Here is a 22,459-nt window from a genome sequence, read left to right as displayed (position 1 = left end):
ATTTTGGGATATACAATTCTGCTGTCTAAATTGATGATTACAAGCACATTTTAGTTAAAAACTGGAGGTATGGTAGGATATTTTATTGGAAAATTTAAGTTTTGTTTGACATTACACCTAACATTATCATTCAGTTCAATGGGATGATGTTGATTATTTAACACGTGATTTTGCATACGCGAGCCATATCGTGATATACTGTATATCGATATTGAAACAAATCCTTATGATTATCATTAGGGCTGGGTATCGGTACTCGATACCTTTAAGGTATCGACCGAAATAACCCAGTACCAAGTAGTATCGAAACTTCTCCAGTCAAACGATACCTGCATTCGATACTTTTTGTACACAGATCTAGAAAAAAATGACTATTTGTTTGGTTTTGCTCGCAGCCAATCACCGCAAGCGTTCTTCGATTTAATGCGACATGTGATTGGCCCACTACTGCAGCAGCTACCACCCATACAGTCTGTGGTGAAGTCGAGCGCGGTGTATGTGACGGAGTTGGCAGTTCAGCGTGCCGAGATGCCACCAAAACGTAAAAAAAAAGGTATCGAATAAAGCACTCTATTGGTATCGGTATCACTTTAAGGGTACTGGTATTGGTACTGGTATCGTAATTTTTTAAACGATACCCAGCCCTAATTATCATGATATTGATTTCAACCATATCGCCCATCCCTACTTGCAAGTATAGTAATAGAAAGGTGTGTGTGTGCTTTACAGTCTCGTATCCAAGCAGGATATCATGGATGACAATGTGTGTGTGTTTGCATGCTGCCAAACCCGGCTTTATCATTCCAACAGCAGTGACAGTAAAAACAATCTATAGTAACTCATGGTGAGGGTTTTCTTCTTTATTCCAGTTCTTTGTTACTGTTAGCTAGACAATAGCCGGCAGATATAATTCTGGACAGTCCTGTCATTCTGTAGAGGTATTCATGAAATGTACGAGTAGCCATGAATATGAAATGCATGTATTATTCAGTATGACTGTGTGATCTAGTCCCGTATCTGATTTGGACCTCGATGCCTGTCTCCAGTGGCAGTCCAACTCCTTTTTCATTTGCTGGAGAAATATAGTGTGCACACTGCTGGAGGGAGGTCCTAACTCTTTCTGCACTGCTTTGCTTGTGGGCACCCACACATACGGATACACACACACACACACACACACAATGGTGCACACACCAGCCTCTCCTTTTCTTCCTCTCTCAAAAACAAGCTTACATACAGGGTCTCTCTCTCTTCATCTCTCTCTCTCTCTTGCACAAACACACACACACACACACAAAACATAGGTAGTGGTAAGTCACAGTGTGATATAGTGGGGGTCTCAGTGTGTGTGTCGTGTGACGTAACTCAGGACCATGGGTAGTGACAGAGAGACAGAGTGAGGAGGAGGAGGAGGAGGGATGAAGGAGGGTGATGAAAGGACGAGATAAAGAGAGGATGGCCTGAGAACACAGCACATAAAAGCAGTGCATCGCCACACACCTTCTCTTCTGGGGCTGAGCGATCTCTCTGTCTTCCTCTGAGGCACTTTAAAGACCCACAGCACGGCCACCTGGCAGGTCCCTGCACACACCCACACACACACACAGACCACCCACACGCACACACCCACAGACGCACAGAGATCGCAATCATCAGAGTGTCTGTCACCCACACACACAGACACACAAAGATCGCAATCATCAGAGTGTCTGTCACACAAACTCAGCTTTATATAAGCCTTTCCAACTTTAACGTTGTTGTGATGTAATGTGTTGAAATGTGATGGATCTGACAGCACGGCTTTGAGCGGGAGAGATAAACCCAGCGGGGAGTTAATAAGACGGGGAAAGAGGAGAAGGAATGAGAAAATGGTAGAAAGACGTGTGGTTCTGGGTGTTTGTGTCCTGCGATAAGGTGCCCTCCAACACATGGTAGCACACACACACACACACACACACGCACACACTGACCTCACTGTGTGCCCTGGTAGACAGGTGGTGGTGCCATTGCCTGTTGCTAAGCAATTACCAAGTCAATTACCCCTGCAACATGCCCATAATGTGTATTTTGTCTGAGTGTGTGTGTGTGCTGACTTGGTAGCGTGTGTGTGAGCTTTCATTACAGCAGGCATTCTGAATAAAAACTGCAGGTAGTGCCCAACCAGACTAGCTTTTAGGGTTTCCTGCTGAAAGGCACTGACTTCTATTGGCTGGCCCTCTTAGCGGTTAGTACACATTTATTCTGTTGTGTGTCTGCAATCAAGCCCAGGGCATTACTTTATGTGTGTGTAGAGGTGTGTGTGTGTGTGTGTGCGTGTGTGTGTGTCCACATGTGTCCACGTATGCCCGTGCGTGTGTTTGCATGGCGTGCGCAGGCTGATATACGGCACACCAGCTAAATGCGTGCGCTGGCTGTAAATAACCGGCAAGCTATTAGAGGAGGTTGGGCCGCTGTAGCTCAGAAAACACGCTGCAGACGCAGGCACGTGGACGCACACAAGAACCACCTTGATCACATGCATTCACACTCACAGGTACACAGACAGACGGTCAGATGAACAGACACAAGCTGTTAAACACCACCCACCCTCCTCCTCTCTCTCCCTTAATCCCTCCCTCTCCCGCTCTTAGCGAGGAGGAGAGTGGATGTGGTTTGATAGCCACTTGGAGTCAGCTACTCTCCCCTAACAGTCAGCCTACTGCAGGAATCCACTCTTGCCCCTAATGCAGAAATGATTGCTACTCTGATACAATTACCTATCCACACTATTCTATTAAATTCACTCCTCTCTAAAAAAAATATATATATATATCTATATATATATATATATAGATATATATATACAGAGGGAAAAGGCAGCACTTACCCTTTTTGACTGCTCCCTCTTCCCCACCCACTCCATCCTGCTTTCCCATTCATTTCAACTCATGGCTACAATGCTTCTCCCTTTTCTCTCTCCCTCCTCTGCAATTATTACAGGGTTGACTCTTACTAACAAGCTGTAAAGGGAAGGTGGGGGCTAATTCCAGTTGACCATCACCTGCATACATTCGCACGCGCACACACACACACACACACAATAATGTAGGCCTACACACATGATTACGCATACATGCATGCACACACTGAGAACAACCAAGTGAAAACATATAATCACACTCACAAACCCCTTCACAGGCAAAGGTTCATAGTAATTACCTAGCTTTTTATTGGGTAGCAATTATTCACTGTGATGTGTTATTACTTTTCCCAGTAAAGAGTAACAAATTGCTATTTAAGTTTCAGTAATATTAAAGTTACTTTCACAAAAACTGAGTTGTTAATTTTGTTATTACCCCCTCTAAATATTAGACCGAAGTAGAGTTATGCAAAACTATTATTAAATAACTAAATAACTATTATACTATTATATATCCTGTCCTAATCCCACATAATTACTTTTTTCTAGGTAAGAGTATCCCACTCCTTTCACTGAGCAAAAGGAAGACAAGAATATGGAACATCAATGCTATTTGGTCTCTGTGATAATCCACAGAAGTGACCGAGTTATCCCGATTTCTGAAGATAACAGAGGATACAACTGACAATTTTGGAGTTGTAACAGGAAAGTGTAATGTAAATAATCACTGCTCCTAGGGAGTAATAAGTAATAACATTACCTTAGTAATAATTAGTGAAATATTAAGCACCAAGCCCAATTAAGTCGTTATTCACTGCAGCCTAATCTTCCGTAGCCCCAACACGTGCTGTCTCTCTTCCTCTCTTTGCGTGGGAGAGATTGTCACACCAACAAAAAGACAAACACACATCATTTGTAGAACATGACTTAAGACTTTTACCAAATCGTTAGGCTCCTCTACTTATTTCAGCATAGCTAATCCACCAGGTTTGTGATTTATGCCTTATCAAGAGGCATATTCAGGTCAGGCAGGCAGGCAGTCATCAACGCTGGGTCAGACGGCCTCTAGAGGGCGCGCCGCACATCACGTCATGTCTGTCATTCAGTGACCGGTAACGAGCAGCATGTACTCAATCCGACATGGTGGGCTACCGAGTCTCCCGTTGTGAAAACTAAAGTGAAATTTAAAATTCCACAACTTGCTCCAAACTCGCGTGTAACGGTACTGTTAACAGTAATTTGATAACACGTCTTACGCTGCCCCGCAAACTTTAACAGTTGGTGACGTTATTACCTTGTCGTATTTAAGTAACGTTGGTGGAATTAGGTGATTTAACCGCTAACCGTGTCCCAGTGCTTCAGTGGATTAGCTACATTGAATTGAATTGAATTCAACATACAGTAGGCGCCATGGGCCGGTACAGGATCTGTGTTTCTTCCATTCCACCAAAGGACATCATGGGGTGAGTAGCTAGCAAAGTAAAGCAGTTTTGACATTTAGTTTGACATGACAGCACGTGTCCAGGCTAGCTCTTACCATGTTCTGGACAACAGGCATGTGTATGGCTCCCCAAGATTTTACTTTTGCTGTCCTCTACTACAGTAGGCTACCTCCTTTTAACACCATTTTCACACATCTCTCTTTCTCTCTTTGAAACTTCACCACGGCTCTATCACCTGCATCCTCTCTCTCTCTCTCCCTCTCTCCCTCTCTCTCTCTCTCTCTCTCTCTCTCTCTCTCTCTCTCTCTCTCTCTGTGGGACAGGGTTGCTTGTCCTGTGGGGAGGAGACTGCAGAGCACCTTTTGCTCAGATGTGGAGGACTTGCTGGGAATAGTAAGGCACTGGTGCACAGGGCTAGGTATAAATTTCTCTAGAGAGCTGAACATAGGGGGGCCAAGGTACAAAGTGTCAGAGAGGTGGAAGGTGTGTCTGCTAAATTTTATTTCTGGGGCAGGCTAAGCTGGCCACCTGGAAAAGCAGGAAAAATAGGAGGCTGTATGGAGACAGGAGCAGTAGAGGCAGAATCATGCTAGAGCTGATAGCAAAGGTGCAGGTGCAGTTTTCATACTACACACTTGTGCATAATGTACGTGTCTGTGTGGGGGGTCAATGGGTCACTGTGTCATGTCGATGAAGAGGGGAGGGTGTGACTCAATTTGTAACTCTCCTTACTTTTAAAGTGTAGTACAGTTGTGTAGTTTTTTAACATCTCATATCTCTGTTATCCTGATTGAGTTTGATGTGATTACGATTTGATTGTCTCTGTTTTTAGCTGGACTTGTCGAATTCAAATTCTGTCTCTCTCATAAGCATCCATTCCTCCTGTTTCTCACTTCTTTCTCTCTCTTTGGGTGGTGGCCTAGTGGTAGTGGAATGGTGATTTATGGTGCATGGCTGTTGGCTCTAAATGGGATGTTTTATTCAGTGGTGGGAGGAAGTGACTGCCTTCTCTACTGCTCTCCAGAGCCTTGCATTAAAACACACACATGCACGTGTACACACACGCGCACACATACACACACTAAAAGGAAGATTTACAGACCAACATTGACACTTCCGGTTTGTATTGGAAATAGCATTACACAAGGAGACAGACTGACTGACTGACTGACAGGGAGAGACTGAATGACGGGCAAACATGCAAACTGACAGAGTCAAGCTGACATAGAAAGAAGAATAATGGGAACTACTGCCATAACTGTGGAGTTAACTTTGTGTGTGTGTGTGTGTGTGTGTGTGTGAAGTCAAGGTCACCCCAGTAGGTTGCGTTTCTCTCCTTGTTGTCAGCCTCCACGCTGACAACTACACATCTAGTTGCAAGCTGCAGCAATGGAAATGTGAGTGTGTGTGTGTCTGTCTGTCTAACTGACTCGCTGTGTCTTTTTTTTCTTATAATATGTGGATGTTTGTGCATCCAAGTGTGTTGGTTCAAGTGAGTTAGGGTGTGAATCCATTTTGTGGATGCGCATGTTCATGCGTGCATCCACAAACTGTGTGTGTGTGTGTGTGTGTCTGTGTATTTTCATGCGTCTGTGAATAATGTAGTGCGAATAACAATGTGAATATTCATTAGCTGTGTACCAGTGACAGTTACCCATGTACCTGTCACTCAGACTCTCGTTGGGTGAATACAGTTTTGTGAATAATACACACACACACACACACGTCCTTGAAAAGATACTACGGAGTTATACTGCATGCTGCCTCTGCATCGGGGTATTTGTGCTGTTTGTGTCTGGATGAGGAGTGTGTGTCCGTGTTTGCGCAGGCACGTTTGAGTTTGTATTAATGCGGTGTGTTTGCTTGAGGGTGGTGGATCTTCTGATTTATTCATTGCATCTGTCCTTAAGAGTCATCAGGTAAGCAGGGTAGACTCCGGCTCGTCTCCTCTGTGTTTTTATGACCTCCAGTTGATGCTCCGGTGGCAAACCTCCCAGCTCTCCGTCTGCATACACACCGCTTGAACTACTAGCACAGCTCCTGCCAGGGAGACAGGTGCGCTAAACATGACGTATCTCTCACCTGAGTCGCTTTCGATTGGACTCTAATTGGACGTGTGTGTTTGTGTATGCGCTCGTGTGTGAGTGTGAATGTGCGTATGTGCTTCTAAGCGTGTGTGTGTGTGTGTGTGTTTGGACGTATACAGTATATCCCCTGAACTCATTTCAACACCATTCTCCCTCAGCGATCAGGAGAGCGCGGACAACTCGCGCAATAGCTCAGCGTGAAGCCGTAAAAGCGGCAGGTGAAATGGCGCTCGGAGCACACACAACTCTCCCTGAGCTCCAGAAGAATATTCAGATAGTTTTCATTTTCCGCACGGCTGGCTCTGGGTGATGGCCGCTCACTAGGAGGAGAGAGGAGGGGAGAGAGGAAAATATAAAATTAGAGGACTCATACTGGGGAGGGGAAATGTGTTTGTGTTGAACATTACAATCCCCCACTCCCTCGTTGAGGCGGAGAAGACGGAGATGGTTTACAAGAGGAATGACAATATGTGTATTTTCTTCTGCTAAAAGGAGGATGTTGTGTGTGGGGGATGCAACCAGGTTGTGCATGTCTCGTCTAGTTTGCATATTTGTACACTTACAGCGCATGATTATGTTCTGAATAGTGTTCATTAGCTGCTGTGCTCCTGTTTTCGTAGGCCCTGCAGGGCACCAAGAAGGTAACATTCAGAAGACTATATGTGACATGCTGAGTGAGTGCCGGGGTTACAAAACAGACAAGAATGACATGGTTTCTGAAATAATGGGAAGAAGGACAGATTGTCAGAGAGAAAGAGGACAGAATGACAGAGTTTCTGAAGGACGGGCTGAGGGAAGGAGGAGAGGAGACAGTGAAAAGATAATTGGGTGTAGGGGAAGTAGAGATATGGGAGCCTTGGCTTCTTCTCTAACTCTAGAGTTGACCCTGAGTGGAGGAAAGAGAGCGTTATTTACAGTCCATGTATAATCCCATAGTTTTGAGCCCACTTCCCTCCCACCCGTCTCTCTGTGTTTCTGTCTCTGTTTTCATGTTCTGTTTTCCAGATGTCCTCTATTGCTCTCCCTCCCTCACCGGTACACCCTGCATGTTTCTGGAAGTGTATGTGTGTGTGTGTTCTCATATGGGTGTGTGCACGCGTGTGCATTTCCCCGCATTGCTACAGCTTCTCTTTTAGCGCTAAATGTAGTTAGAGTGTAGCCGTAGGGTCGGATAGCAGAGAGACAATCCTCATTCCCACTATTAAAGCTATACAGCAGCCTGTGCTATTCTTAGCTCAGGCAATCACACTTATTATTACACAATAGGCTGGAGAGGAGTGGAGGCACACAACTCATCATCTCTCATCATCTATAGAGCCCCCAGCAATAAAAACGCACACAAAGAGGCGCACACACACGCACATGCATACACACAAAACACATAAATACAATGCGTCTCACTCGCCTATCACCGGCTATTGTATCGGAATATGCTTTTGGATATCTATCCAAGTTAAACATTTTGTTCTGTTCTAGCAGCTGTGAGTGTCAGAAAAGCAATAATTCCTCTATACACTGTGCGTACTGGCTGGTGGACTTTGGTGTACTATCACTTTTGCACGGTCTCAAGTCCTACTCAGGGCCGAGTGATTAACCAGCAGTACTGTAAGTGTCTGATCAGAATCTGGGAGAGGAGACAGGAGAGGGATTTGGAAGGTTAGGAATGAGAGGGAATGAAACAAGTGGGAAGGAGAGAGAAACGGTGAAGACAAATCTGTGAGATTACATCATTGACTGCTCCAATAAACCATATGGGTCAGGCTGCAGCGTCTCAGCTCAGTCTGCTGATCTGCAAAGGGCGTGATGTGAGACTTTTTATACGCACCTTCTGTCTGGAGCTGTCTGTACGACTTGGCGCTGCGTGACTTAAGATAGCAACTCTTTTTAGATTAAAAACCGTAAGATCTGTGGATTTATCGGAGTAGTTCAGAGAAACGGAATCAGACAGAGAGAGATAATGAGAAAGAGAGCCAGGAGGAACAAGAGGCACGGCTCCCCTCCCTCTCCTCCCTGCTCCCACTGACATGCCCGTGTGTTTGTGGGTGTGTAGGACAGGCGGAATGGCTTGTTTATGGGCAGATTAATTGCTTTTATGGCCGTGTTTCTCCCTGTGAATGGTGCTGGGGGTTTTAATGAACGCCCACGCTGCCTGTCTGCCTGCCTCGCCAGCCTGCCATGCCATGCCTGCTGCTGCTTTTCAGAGCGTAGCCAAGCTTTAGCTAGAGCCCACCACGGCTAATGCCTAACGCTCGCTGCATGACCCTGCACAGGTGACTGATTTCATCCGTGTGTGTATCTGCGTGTGTGTGTGTGTGAGTGCGTACAGCTCCTAAGTGGCCCAGTACAGGTGGGTGGTTCCACCCGGGGCCCACAGGGCTGAGGGCGACCAGCCGTTAACTGGACCGTGACTTTAATCATTTCCTGCTGAGCGGGAGAGAAGTAAGCCAAGCCTTCCAAAGTGTTAAGCTTACGGTCACAGACAGAAAGATTCTTCAGAAGACTTTAAAAGTCTTTCAAAGAAGGAGATAGAGTTATAGGCTAGAGAAGAGGTGAGAGAGACAGTTTAGTAGAAAAAGAGAGGGAATTAAGAAGGACAGAGAAGGGAGGGTATCAGAGAGAGGGAAGGACTAGTCCCCTGAAGCTCTAAGCAGTTTTACGTAGAAGGTTTACACGGATCAATTAAAAATCCAACACAATCTCTCCCTCTCTCGCTCCGTCCTTCACTTCTTACTTCATCACCTCTAATTATGCGTTACTTTCTTTCTCTCTTGTTTCGCTTCTCTCGCACTCTCTCTTCAACCCCCTCTCTCTATCTCTTTCTGTTTCTATCTCTCTTCCTCTCTCTCTCTCTCTCTCTCTCTCTCTCTCTCTCTCTTTTTCTCACACACACACACACACATTAATCAGGTCTGCAGGCCTTCTCTCTCTTCTTATGGCTTTCTACTTCATTAAGTCTAAAACAGGGATGGACCACAGCTAATGGACAGTCTCAACCCTAACTCACAGCTCAGGCCTGGCTAAGAATGTTTGTGTATGTGAGAGAGAGAGAGAGAGAGAGAGAGAGAGAGAATGCATGAGTAAGCAAGTGTGTCTTAACATGTCTTAACAACGAGTTTCATCACACACATTTCACAGGTTTTATGTGAGTATATGCATCCGTTTAATTGGTCATTTGTGTGTGGTTTCAGAAACCACTGGGAGACGGTGTTACTATATCTGCACAGAAGTACCAATCAAATCATGATGACCTTCGCTTCTCTCCTATATCATGAACATGCCTCCCACACTCGTAGCACCTTTAAGGACAAATGTCTCCCCCCCCCCCCCCCACCCCACTAGGTCTCAGTCCAATCCCATACAGAATGCGCTTCAACCATAGACTGTAAAAAAGACGACAGTGAGTGTGACGTCACCCATAGGTTTCTGAAGGGCCGCTTTGAAGCCAAAAGATCGGGTTTACGAGCACCACCATGTTGACATTTTTTGGAGCCAGTGCAGCCAGAGTGAAGCCAGGGGTCGTCCACAGAGCTGCAGCTCCGCCTGCTATTGGGCCGCAATCGGTGGCCGGTCGATCACTCGGAAAACAACCCCATTTTATAACCGTTAGGCTATATCCCGGTAATGACGCAATTATTTCGAAAATCGCCATATGGACACATATTAAAAGAAGTGAAATTAGCTACTGAGACCATAACCTCTTGTCGGAAAAATTTATTGACTTTATATTTTGAAGGTTCCATTGACTTGCATGGAGTTGGGCCGGATTTGGAGCCGGCATCTAGCAGACATTAGAGGAATTGCAGCCACTTCCTTATTGGCTTCAAAATTCGCCCGTGGTTTTATCCACAAGAACTCTGAAAACTGACTGACACAGCTCCAAGGACTGGCAGAAGGCAGGAATAAAGTATAAGTTTCTCATGTAGTTTAGAGGTCTTTACCAAAACTTGATGCAAAAAATGAAGTTCCAAGCAGGATCGTACCACCTCAACTAAAAGCCCCTGGGGAACTCGTATTCCTTAGTGCGCAACTCTTTTACTGCCCTCTCCACAACTGCCTATGCAATCTTATTAACTAACAATGCCGATCCGTTCATTTTACTATAATGTTCAATAAAAAAGACTTTATAGTTGCATATATTTACCTTCAGCTCTTTGCATATATATTGCTCTCCGCCCAGCAGTGCGGTCTTTAGTACAGTGCCGTTCTGCTCGGTTGCCGTGGCGGACAGGTAGTATTGAGTGGTGTTGTAAAAGGAGCTGCTTTACTGTGTGTTTGTTCTGGCATGTTAACGGCTGGCTTTACAGCTCTGATTATGGCCCACCGGAGGAGCTGGGAGTGCTAACTACCCGGGGAAATGCTGGAGGCAGGAAGGAGAGGGGAAAGTGATAATGTACATACTGCCTCCTACATTCCCTCAGGGTGTGCGTGCCCTTGTCGAGAACAGAAGGCATGCTGGTAGAGTTCCCGAGGACTTGCTGAGAAACTCAAAAGGATCTCTCTGTCATGGGGTGCATTGCTCTCACCTGCTCTCTAACATCTGGTGTGTTCAGCAAGGGTATGGGCCAGTTATGTCACAATATCAGCACTTCAATACTGGGCCAACACTTCAAAGATTGAACCTACTGCATGCCATGCTGCATGAATCCACAGAGTGATAGAATCCTTGTTTGTGTGTATTGTATGTAGATGATGTGTTTTATTCACTGTCCACTGTCCTCTTGCGCTGAATGTGAGGTCCTGTTGTCCTTAGTTGGTAAAATGTCTCTGCACCAATGTCACCAAGACAAATTCGTGTTGCATTATTGTTTTTGGCAAATAAAGTGATTTTCATTCTGGTGGCTAAAACTGTATTCCAAAAATTCCCTACAGTGAATAACTTTTTAATTTAAACAGCAAGACAAATCCAGCAACTGTGTACTGTTGATAATATTGTACTTTCACATCACACCATATTTTATTCTGTATGCCCATTCACACAGCCAGGCAGTCTGAGGATGGGTAAATGAGGTACACACACACACACACACATATGCACAAGTGCACACAGAATTATATTTCTCTCTGTCTCCACGATGGACCAGTGTCTGCTCCAGCCTGACACGACACAGATGCTCACTCTGTTGCCTGGACAACCAGGGACCTCGGGAACTTTGTGTGTGTGTGTGTGTGTGTGTGTGTGTGTGTGTGTGTGTGTGTTTGCCCCTGGCAGCTCCTCTCCTCTCCCACAGCTGGTGTTGTCCACAGACTGGCCCGTCTCCACTGAGCTCACTCCCGCTCCTGATTATGTTAAAATATATTGTTAATCAGTGGAGACGCTGAGAAAAAAATCCTAACGATTCTACTAGCTACCTCTTGTCCCTTTACAGTTTTGGCCACAACATGGTCATTGTCATTACCATGTCATTTACAATTATGTGAACATTTGTATACAGTAATAGTGATCTGACACTGTGTCTTTTCTCTATGGTTGTGTGTGTATCTGTCTTAAGGTTTTCTCCCTGCTCCATTTCCTCTCTCTCAGTATGCAGCGCCTTTCCTCTCTGTCTCTGACTCTGTCAGTCATTAGCCTAACCCTCAGAGCGGAGAGAAGGACTCTGTGTGTGTGTGTGTGTGTGTGTGTGCGTGTGTGAGAGAGAGAGTGTGATAGAGAGAGTGCCAGCCAGCTCTGATTGCAGGGTCACTCAGGGACGAGACTGCCAGTGTCTGGACATCAAATCCCAGTGGACACTACCAAATCTACACACACACACACACACACACACACACACACACACACACACGCACACATGCACACACATATACAGGTGTCTGGCTAGGAATGACTACAGATAACAGCATCTGTCCTCGGTTTTTGCTATCACTTACACACACACACACACACACACACACACACACCGTAGTGACAGGTCCTGTGTCCCTGTGGCAGAGGAGAGCGAAGAGGATGTGGGTGTGATGGCGGAGATGGCGCCGGCTGGCTGGCTGGGCCAAAGGACCTTAGGGAGGCTTGACTGATAGAGGCTGCCTCCAAGCCCTCTGGATAGCCTGTGTGTGTGTGTGTGTGTGTGTGTGTGTGAGAGAGAGAGAGAAAGACAGAGAGAGAGAAAGAAAGAGAGACATTACCAGTGGCTGCATAGTGTGTATAGTGCAGATGGTGTGATGTTTTTAAACCTGTTAGGGGTTACCGTCAGTAGAGGGCCAGGGCATGACAGTTTCTTGGCTCAAAGGTGACAGGAATAAGTCCTAGCTTCAAGGTTGTAGTATTATTAGGTTAAGAGAGTTGGGTCTGTACCTGGTGCTGGTCCAAACTCAGCCAGCAAGAACTAATCCGCTTATACAGTGAGGGATGTGTTCCTGCTTCTCGGTTGTCTTTGTTTGTATGGTGTTGTATACGGAGAGGATATTCTTCTCAATTCCAGGCATGGAAACTTAAGTTGTTGTAGAGGGTTGTTCATAGTTGCGTAGTCTTGTGTGTGTGTGTGTGTGAGCATGTATGAGTTAATCAATGCTTGGATCTGACTGTGCATGCACGTGTATTTTCTCACGTCTGTGTTTGTGTACCTTGGAACTCACTGCAAAGTTATTTAAAGCTGAATTGTCTGGCCTCTCTTGGTGAGTTTAAATTGACAAAGAAGGAACTTCAGACTCAATACAGAGTTGTCTATGCTTTGATTAGTTTTAAGAGATAAAAGGATTTTGACCCCATAAACCTGCTGGTTTGTTATTGGTCTATGAGACTTTGGACTTCAGAGAGCTTATGCAGAAGATTTAACTTTGTATTTTGATTTCCTACATTGTTTTACATTGCTCCTTCTTTATGTGATTTGAATTATTATGACTTCATACATTGTTACTGTGAGTCTGCAACTTTTATATTTGTCTTTAGGCTGCTTTCTTGGCCAGGTCTTTCTTGAAAAAGAGATTCTTAATCTCAATGGGACTTATCTGGTGAAGTAAAGGTTAAAAGAAAATCTGTGTGTGTCTGTGTGTGCTCCATGTAAACGTGTGTGCGTGTGTGCGTGCGTGCGTGCAGCATGACGAAGGCTGTGTACTGGAGTTAATTGAGTTCATGAGGAAAGCAAAGACAGCTGGCCGGTGCGCTGCAGCACTGGCAGAGAATGGGACTGACAACCAAGAATCTGCTGCCAACACTTCACAACATCAGGAAGCTCATCAAGTATTGAAGAGGAAAACCAACTTAGTCTGAGAGCTGTAGAGGGATGGAAGACAGACAGAGGGAAATTAGAGTAAAGAAACAGAAAAGTTGAAGAGAGGGAGAAACAGAATGTGTGTTACGTTGGGGGAGGCATGTAGAAAAGGAGAATAAAGACAGTAGAGAGAGTAGAATGGCTTTAAAAGAGCAACAGAGTTGAAAATATGGTGCAGCAGTATGGGATATAGTTTATGACTTTGTCTGTGTGTTTATAGGTTCTTTAGGTGTGCGTATATGTGTGCATTTGTCTCCCCGCTCTGTCTGTCCCCTGTACTGAGTTAGGGGGGCATTTAGAGGAGCAGGAGAGCTATTTAAATCATGTGTGTGAGTGTTAGTGTGTGTGTGTGCATCAGTTGGAGGTGCAAGGGACAGATTTACACCCCATGCACAGGAGAGATGAAGGCCGTTTCCCAGGCAGGCCGTTTCTCTCTCTCTCTCTCTCTGTCTCTCTCTCTGTCTCTCTCTCTCTCTCTCTCTCTCGCTGGCTGGCGTTGGTCCAGTTTAATTTCTTCAGAGCCCACAGGCTTGTTCTTTCACCCCCACATCCCCTCTTCCCGCCCCCCAACATCCTAGAACCTACTTTCATATCCTCCTCCTCTTTAACTCCCTCGCCAACTCTCGGCCGTATCACTTTCTCTCTCGCTGCAAAGTATCTCAATCTCTCCCCTGCCCTCTGTCCCCTCCGGCTATCTAACCTCTCACAGCTTAATTCGTTCGTCTTCAGTTTTCTCGCTCCCCTCCCTCCTCCGTCTCCTGTCATGTCTCTCCTCTGTGCCTCGGCTCCCCTCTTGTGTGAACCTATAATCTAGATTTCACTGTCGTTTACCTCTTTTCCACCTCTCTTAATTCCCTTCTTGCTCTCTCCGTCCTTTCCCTTTTCCCCCCTCTTATGTTTTTTCTGTCCTTTCATTTGGAAAGTGGAGTTAAGGAGAGAAGATTGGTGAAGGAGGGAGGAGGTGGAGATAGAGAAGGGATGAGGGAGGGATGAAGAAGGGAGAGGGAAAGAGCGGTAGTAGAGGTCTATAGTGTACTTGGCTGTCAGTAGCTCTATTTCCTCTGTTGTTGTATAGTGTCCTGTGGGTTCAAGGTCTCTTCTCCATCAGCCTCTCTCTCCCTCTCTCTCTCTCCTCTCTCTCTCTGTCTCTCTTTCTGCTGTGTGACTGACTCCACCATAAATCCACCAACACACACACACACACACACACACACATATACACGCACAATCAATACAAGCCTGCTTGGCACTGCCAAAGCCCAAAATGACTATAGATTTTCTGTCGGCTTTGCCACTAAATTATGCAAACCTCTGGTTTATGTTCCGGCACTTTTTTGGCGTTCCCACTCCTGACACCGGATGGGGTCTGCCACCGAAGAAGGAGTGGAAGGATACAGGTGTGGACGGGTAGAGAAAAGGCTTTTAGGTCCGACTTGGAGAGAGGACCGATTACATTGTTGTTGACAACAGACTGTTAGTGACTGTGGAGGAGAGACGTACAGCCTTTGGTTTGGTACACAATAACTGCAAAATGTATATTGCTGTAGATTTTGGAATCGATACCTTCCATAAAGAGCGTTGTTAGTGTCCTGCTGAAGTCAGGGTTTTGTTTAAGTGGTGAATAATGCACTCGGGATATCAGTGTTAGAATTTGTGTTTCACACACACACACACACACACACACAGAGTCAATGACAAGAATTCAGCATCATCATTGTTGCTGAGGAGACCAGTAACAAGCATTACAGATAATTATAACTTTATTTATATAGCACCTTTCAAGACCCAGCAAAAAAATCATTGAAATAAAATAAGCACATAAAACAATTGAGGCAAATTTTAAAAATGGGTTTTGAGCAGCATCTTAAAAGCAGGCACAGAAGGAGCTTGACATACAGTATATTGACTGGGAGGTTGTTGCTGGGACTCGGGTTGCAAAGGCTCCATCACCTCTTGACTTTAGCCGGGACCTGGGAACAGAGCTTTGTCAGCTAATTAAAGACTGCGCTATACAGGGATAAAAGTTGCATGATATAGCCATTCACCACTTTGGAAGTAATGAATAAAATCATGAAATCAATTCTAAAATTGATAACAAACAGGAAGCCAGTGTAAATCTGCTAAAAGACTTATATGTTCTCTCCTGTTCGATCTAGTCAAAAGCCTAGAAGCTGCATTTCGGACTAGTTGCAGTTGATATGATGTTCTCGAAGTCTTATTCATACAGTTGGTTGGGAAAAATGTAACCTGCCACAGATTATTGATAACTATCTTAAAAATACTATATTCAGAATCTTACTTTCAGTTATTTAAATTAATTTAAATTGCTCAAAATGTATAATTACAGTATTAGGTTCAACAGATAATTATTCAGATTTACTGATGTGGGTGTTTCATCATCTACAGCCATTATGTGCAAAAGACTGTCCAGAATCTCTCAATCAAAATGCCATTTTTGCCTCAAATGCATCTATTTGTAATAATAATGATTTGTAACTAACTTAAGATACTTCAGAAGTATCTTTAATCTGATTACTGTGGGTTTTCCCACACACAATAAACAGATTATACTTATTGTAATCAGATTGTCTGTTCAGTGTAATTTGTTTATCTTCTCCCTTGATAACAGATTACCATCTTAATCCTCTATAGTGTTATTAAGGTAACACTAATTGAGGAGGTGAGTGGGGAGAGAATGATACTTTTTAGCTGTGCTGCTGACAGAGAGAGGGCCCAGGATCTGAGTGGGATGGCCAGTGTGTGTGTGTGTGTGTGTGTGTGTGTGTGTGTGTGTGTGTGTGGGTGTATGTGTGTGTGTGTGTGTGTGTGTGTGTGTATGTGTGTGTGAGAGAGACAGAGTGCGTGCATGTGTTCATCATGCTTTGATGCGTGTGTGCATGTTCATATGCCTGCTTGCATGGTTGTTTGTGCAATTCTATGTGTGTGTGTGCGTGCATGTGTGTGTGCGTGCGTGTGTGTGCATTCGTGTGTTTCTAGGGCTAATAGTCTGTCTGGCCAGGCCAGTGACAGGGCCATCAGTAACTCTAAGGGGAAATGGAAATGATCGGCTCATTCAGTCTCACAGCGACTCCATTACCCAGAACCTCACAATCACATACACACACACACACACAAGAGCGCTCATGCACACACATATAGACACCTCCTCTCCCTCTCTGTACTCGCCTCCTCTTTCCATCATTGCCAGTCGTGCATTTCTCGCTGTCTGCTGTCTCTCTCACTTCCCCAGACTTTCTTCTCCATCTTACTGACTTTAAGCTTTCTTTTGGTGCCTCTGTTCATTTTCTCTTTCTTCTCTATCTCTCTCTCCTTCTCACTCTCTCTGCCTTGCTCCTGCCTGTCTCAAAATTCCCAAGTGACCCATGTTTGAAAGTCTATTTGAAAGTGTCTGAGCAACTGTGCGTGTGAGAGTGATGGACTGTATGAGAGAGAGAGAGAGAGAGAGAGAGAGAGAGAGAGAGAGAGATGGCTGTCTGTCTAGGATAGTATTAGAGGGATTTAGGAAGGCTGAGGTGACATTGATTCTCAATGCAGAAGAGAGTTCAGGGGGTTTGAGTTGTACAGAAGCCATGGTCAAGCTACGGTTATGCTTTCACTGATCCTCTTTTCATCAGAGAGAAATTGACAAGGACAGACAGACGGACAGAAATGAAAAACAGCTCCTTTAAGCAATCATCGATCGCTAGTCAAAGTCCTTGATTTTGTCTAATGAGCTGCTTGTTCGTTCTGGGTGGCAGAGTAATGAGAAAAACAACACTGTCTGCCTCAGTGGGATTGGGCGGAAGGCCAAACAAGATAGACTTTTTACAACAAAACCTCTGATGCTGGTGTGTCATTTCGACAGTGGCTTTGCATTTAGCTGCAGATTCAATGAGGAGGGGCTGCAGGGGACAGATATATATGCTCCTTTAGACTCGTATTTTCATTTCAAAAAGACAGTTCTGAGATTTTCTGACAGTTATTATAGGGAAAGCATTTTTCATGCAATATAAAGAATATTTGTGGTTATTTGTGACTCCCCGTTGCTGCATAGAACCTTCTTTTTCTATAGCACCAAAGGACCCGGAAAAAAAACAAATAACCACTGCAGTATAACAGTGTGTCAGTGCATCTACTAGACGTAATATATTTCTTAGTGTGTTAGTGTTTTATAGACCAATCTGCCCTCTAATAGATGTAATATATTCTTTCATACGTACTTCATTATGCAGTAATGAAGCTATAACACAAAAACTGCAATAAAATGGGGGAACTTTTGCTGAATTCACTGTGAACACACATCCACCCACCCACACACCCACTCACCCACACACACACACACACACACACACACACACACCGTGCTGCAGCCGGTAGCTACTCAGTGCCCTGATGTGACCCCCTTGGCTCATCAGGAGGAACTGCTCCACTTAAACTTTGTTGCTCCCTTGTAATTGAATTAGTCTGCTCAATTATGTAGAGGCAGGCCTGCCCTCATTACACGGCGCTATTAAAGCACAGGGATGGAGCTGAGGGGCGGAGAGCAGAAGGCGAGGTAAAGAGGGGAGCTGGAAATCATTTTTTATTGAAAGTTTCAAGTTTTAACCTTCTAATCTCCCATGCCTCAGCCTTATCCGTGTATCAACTGTGACATACAGTTCATGAATTTTGTCCTGGTGTATCTCCTCTGCCACTCTCAACTCAGCCTTGTTTCACTCTCTCTCTCCCTCTCTCTGCCTCTCTCTGTCTCTCCCTCTCTGTCTCCTACTCTGTTGCTGTTTGACTTTCTCTCCTCTTTGACTTTCTCTGTGCTTCTGGGCCCAATGCCGGAAAGCGCTGAGACAGCGGAATCGGCCAAGTTCTTCCAAAGCTAACTTCGCTAACTTCAGAGGAAAACATCTATCCCTGCCCAAATACTGCCAAGCCCACTCGCTGCAGGGGTCCCTTAGCTCAGCACAGCGATCACACACGTGCTGCCAAACATTCACTCACATATGCACACACACACACACACACACACACGCACACACTTGCTTTATTCTGCAGGGATCTCCTTTTTTCTGCGAGGGCTTTTCCCTGTGTCTATGCCAAAGCCAAAAAAATCTGAGACGACAACCCTACTTTCTTTTCTCTCTCTCTCTCTCTCTCTCTCTCTCTCTCTCTCATACAGGAGGAGCTGAAGAGCCTCCAGAGTGGCTTCAAGCATGTAAATGATGGAGAATTCCAGCTGCAGAGGTAGGTTTACACACACACACACACACACACAGACACACACACATACACAGACACAGGGAGGTGGAATGAGCAGCCTGCTCTTGTGCTGCTGTAAAAGCCCATTTCCCTACAGATGGGACCAAGCCATCTCTGTTTAATTACTGATAACCCACAGTGGCACAATACCCCAGACTGGGATTGGGTTTGTGTGTGTGTGTGTGTGTGTGTGTGTGTGTGTGTGTGTGTGTGTGTCCTCTGACTGTCCCCTATCCTTCCTTTCCCTCCTTGCTCAGTAATCAGCTGACCATGAACCTAGACAACAGCATCAATATCAACATGCCGCCCATGGAGACCAAGGTGTTGATGTGAGTAAATCTATTCTACTATTAAAGGACAATCAACAAAGGGAGCCACCGTAGAAATCCTTACAAAAAAAATAACTGTATTCCTTTACAGTACCTAAAAAAAATAATCTGATTGCAGATACCTGTGGAAAAATAGAGAATTAGTTGTAGGAATGCTTTTAAAGTGAAGTATTAAGGATGCCGTAATGTGTTTTCATGAGAGGATGTGTGTGTTTCCTGCTCTTCCTCTGGATGATTTTATGGTATGTTTGGGTTGGGATTCATTTACTTTCAGCCAATTCAAAATGCACATTGATATTATATTGTATGAACTTGGAGTAGATTCTGATGGTAATTGATTACTTCCTCAAGACTCAATGTGAGAATGTTCTTAAATCAATACTTCCTGAATTGACTGAATCTAAAGTGAGCTGGCATCACCCCTGACGTTAATATTTGAACAATGCAGCCATGCAGAGCTTGAAGGATCCTGATGTGTCTGTGTGTACGCCGTCTCTCCATCAATGCGTGCAGTATCCAGCGCGCCTGGCGTGACTTCCTCCAGAGGCAGGAAGCGGAGAAGAGGAGCCCCTCCCCTCCTTCCCTCTCCTCCTCTGACAAGATGAGCACATCGATCAGCATGACGACCCTATCGGACGGCAGCACTCCAGTAAGTCACACCTACTTGACATACATTTATATTCACATTTACATTCCTGGGCATTTAGACCAGGCTTTGCTCCGGGGTGACAGCGAGGATGCAGTGAGTGAGTGAGGTAGGGGTTCAGCGTCTTTGCTCAAGGACACTTGGACAGAAAACATGACCAGTGACGGACACGTGTTGGCTGTTGCGGCCACCTTTGGGTTCCGGGACGTTCTCTAACTGTTAGGCCAACTTTGTTTCAATACCATGTTCTGCTGTGAAGCTTCGAACTAAAACCTTACTGTTTCCATGACACTTTGTACACGTAGATTTGTGTTATAGCTGCATGAGACTTGTTAAGACATTACAGTATCAGTGTGCTTAGAGCTTTGTACTGCCTCATGTGGAGAATGTGGGGTCAGTGAATATGATCCCCTTGCTGTCCAGAAGGGGGCAGTATCTGTCAGCCAATTTCCTCAGTATGCAGACTCACACCCAGCCTCTTCACTGGGATCAGAGGGTAAACATACAAGGATTTGGACCGACATATAAACACACACACACACAGGCACACAAACAGCATGCAGGGAAACACACAGAAAATTAAAATCAACAGAGCAGCCATTCTCATTCAGCACGCCTTCCCTTCATTTGACCAGACCGCGGTAAATGCCCAGGATTTTCACAGCTGTGTCTGTTGTGGTCATTGTAATTCTATACCGACGCTGTCTCCGGGCCTCTCGCTGAATAGCAAGTGTGTACACTTCTCTACTAATCTCCGAACCTGAAGTCAACAGGCAGGTTAAGTCTCGGAGACGGCTGGGAGAGTTCTGCGTATGAGCGCACTTAGCTGGTACTCCAGCTGGTCCACTCAATCACTACAGAGAAAAGCTTTAACATTGAAGCAGACTGTTTGATTGGGATTCATCCGGATAAATGGGGGTCAGATGGGTTATGAGTGAAGAGAATTCAGAGCGGTGAGCGTCAGAAATAAACGGATGCTAGCCTTTCCTAGCTATTAGGTTTACAGTAACAGATGATGTCAGCAGCTGTTGGCCAGTATTCAGAGCGAGGGGGTTGTGTGTGTGTGTGTGTATGTGTGTGTGTGTGTGTGTGTGTGGGGGGGGGGTGATGTAGTCATCAATACATGGTATAAGGGTATACACACACACACACACACACAGGGTAAACATTGGTTGTGTTTGAGATCCTATGGGACGGCCAGGAAATGCTTACCTCAGTGAGTCAGACCTGCTGACAAGGGCCGATGATCATCACAGAGAGAGAGACAGAGAGAGAGAGAGAGAGAGAATAGAGGGATATGACCCCAGGGTCAAGAGAGATGGAGAAGGAGAGCAGCAGAGGGGAGAGGAAGAAGATAACCAGACGCCCGTACACCGGTTGAATGTGCTGATACCGTGGCTCTGCTCCGCTCTCCTCTCTTCTCGCCTCCCAGTTTTTATTATCTCTTCTTCTTTTTATTCTCTCCTCTCCTATAATTTCATGGCTTTTTTTTTCCCTGATTGATCACAACAGCCTGTAGTAAGATATCTATTCTATTATCTTCTCCCTCTTTGCTCTCTCTCTCGCTCTCTCGCTCCCTCCCCCTCCTCTCTCTGTCCCTCTCTCCCTTTCTACTTTATTGTCCTTCCTTTAAAGTAATGCTGTGGTGGATGTGACAGTTCCACCCTGTTTGAATTTCTAACAGCCCTGTTTCTGTCGACCCAGCGATATGTTCCCCATCTGCACCAGGGTCTTTGTCTGCACACGCATGGATGCATGCACGCACACACACACACACACACACACATAGACACATCCATAGAGAGGGGGAGAGAGAGTTGAAGGAGTCATATTTTCATGAGACACAGTGATGTGGCAGCCATCTCTAAAGTGATTGAATTTGTAACCTTTGTGCCTATAACATCAGTCTCTGACAAAACCATGCCTACGTGACGTGTGTGTGCGTGTGTGTGCATGCGTGTGTATGTGTGTGTGTGTGTGTATGCATGAATGCAGGTCTCTGCGTGCATGTTTCCATGCAAAGCAACATATTTTTCAACTTTTACTTTCATTTGCAAGCGTGAAGAGTGTAATGTCCCCTGCAATGCACTATTGATATGTTGACATGCTACTCTGACAAACACTGTTTACTGTATAAATGCTCCCTCACGCTGTAACTTACCACACTCATTGCCATGGCAATCCTGCGAAAATAGAGCAGCAGTGGATATCTCTCTTTATGATCGATCCCTCTGCTCCATAGCAACACCATAGAGGGAGGCAGAAATTATAGGTTTCATTAAAGAGGAACCTAACAAAACTCTGGCTTTTATGCCCAGATATGAATCAGCTGTCTAAATTTTATTGTTTCATAATACTGTACTGCATCAACACACAGCCCACCGACCACGTACACGCATACACATACACAAGCGAGAGAGAGCACACACGCAGACACACACGCAGACCACTGCAGCTTCAATTTCAGTCTGTCTAGATGATAGATGTCTTTTTATAACCAGACATCAATCAATAGTGTTTGGGGACTGGCCGAACGTGATGTTTCTAGCTGGATTACCACTAAATTACCTCAGGAAAAAACAAATACACAGAAGGTGTAAA

General features: G+C 45.1%; 1 protein-coding gene across 2 annotated transcripts in view; it reads left to right on the top strand.

Moving 5' to 3' along the window:
* schip1 (schwannomin interacting protein 1) overlaps window positions 1-22,459 on the top strand; it is a 191,158-nt gene that overhangs the window by 41,751 nt on the left and 126,948 nt on the right. The window contains exons 8-12 of one of the 2 annotated variants that reach the window (XM_071927546.2): window positions 5,430-5,464; window positions 8,027-8,033; window positions 18,804-18,868; window positions 19,141-19,212; window positions 19,726-19,861. In XM_071927546.2, the coding sequence (XP_071783647.1) occupies window positions 5,430-5,464; window positions 8,027-8,033; window positions 18,804-18,868; window positions 19,141-19,212; window positions 19,726-19,861 (315 nt within the window). The remainder of the gene's footprint in view (window positions 1-5,429; window positions 5,465-8,026; window positions 8,034-18,803; window positions 18,869-19,140; window positions 19,213-19,725; window positions 19,862-22,459) is intronic. The other variant, XM_071927538.2, reaches the window with a different exon arrangement.

This window comes from Centroberyx gerrardi, chromosome 6, assembly GCF_048128805.1.
Source record: "Centroberyx gerrardi isolate f3 chromosome 6, fCenGer3.hap1.cur.20231027, whole genome shotgun sequence".
NCBI lineage: Eukaryota > Metazoa > Chordata > Actinopteri > Beryciformes > Berycidae > Centroberyx > Centroberyx gerrardi.
This window is presented reverse-complemented; position numbering and strand designations above follow the sequence as displayed.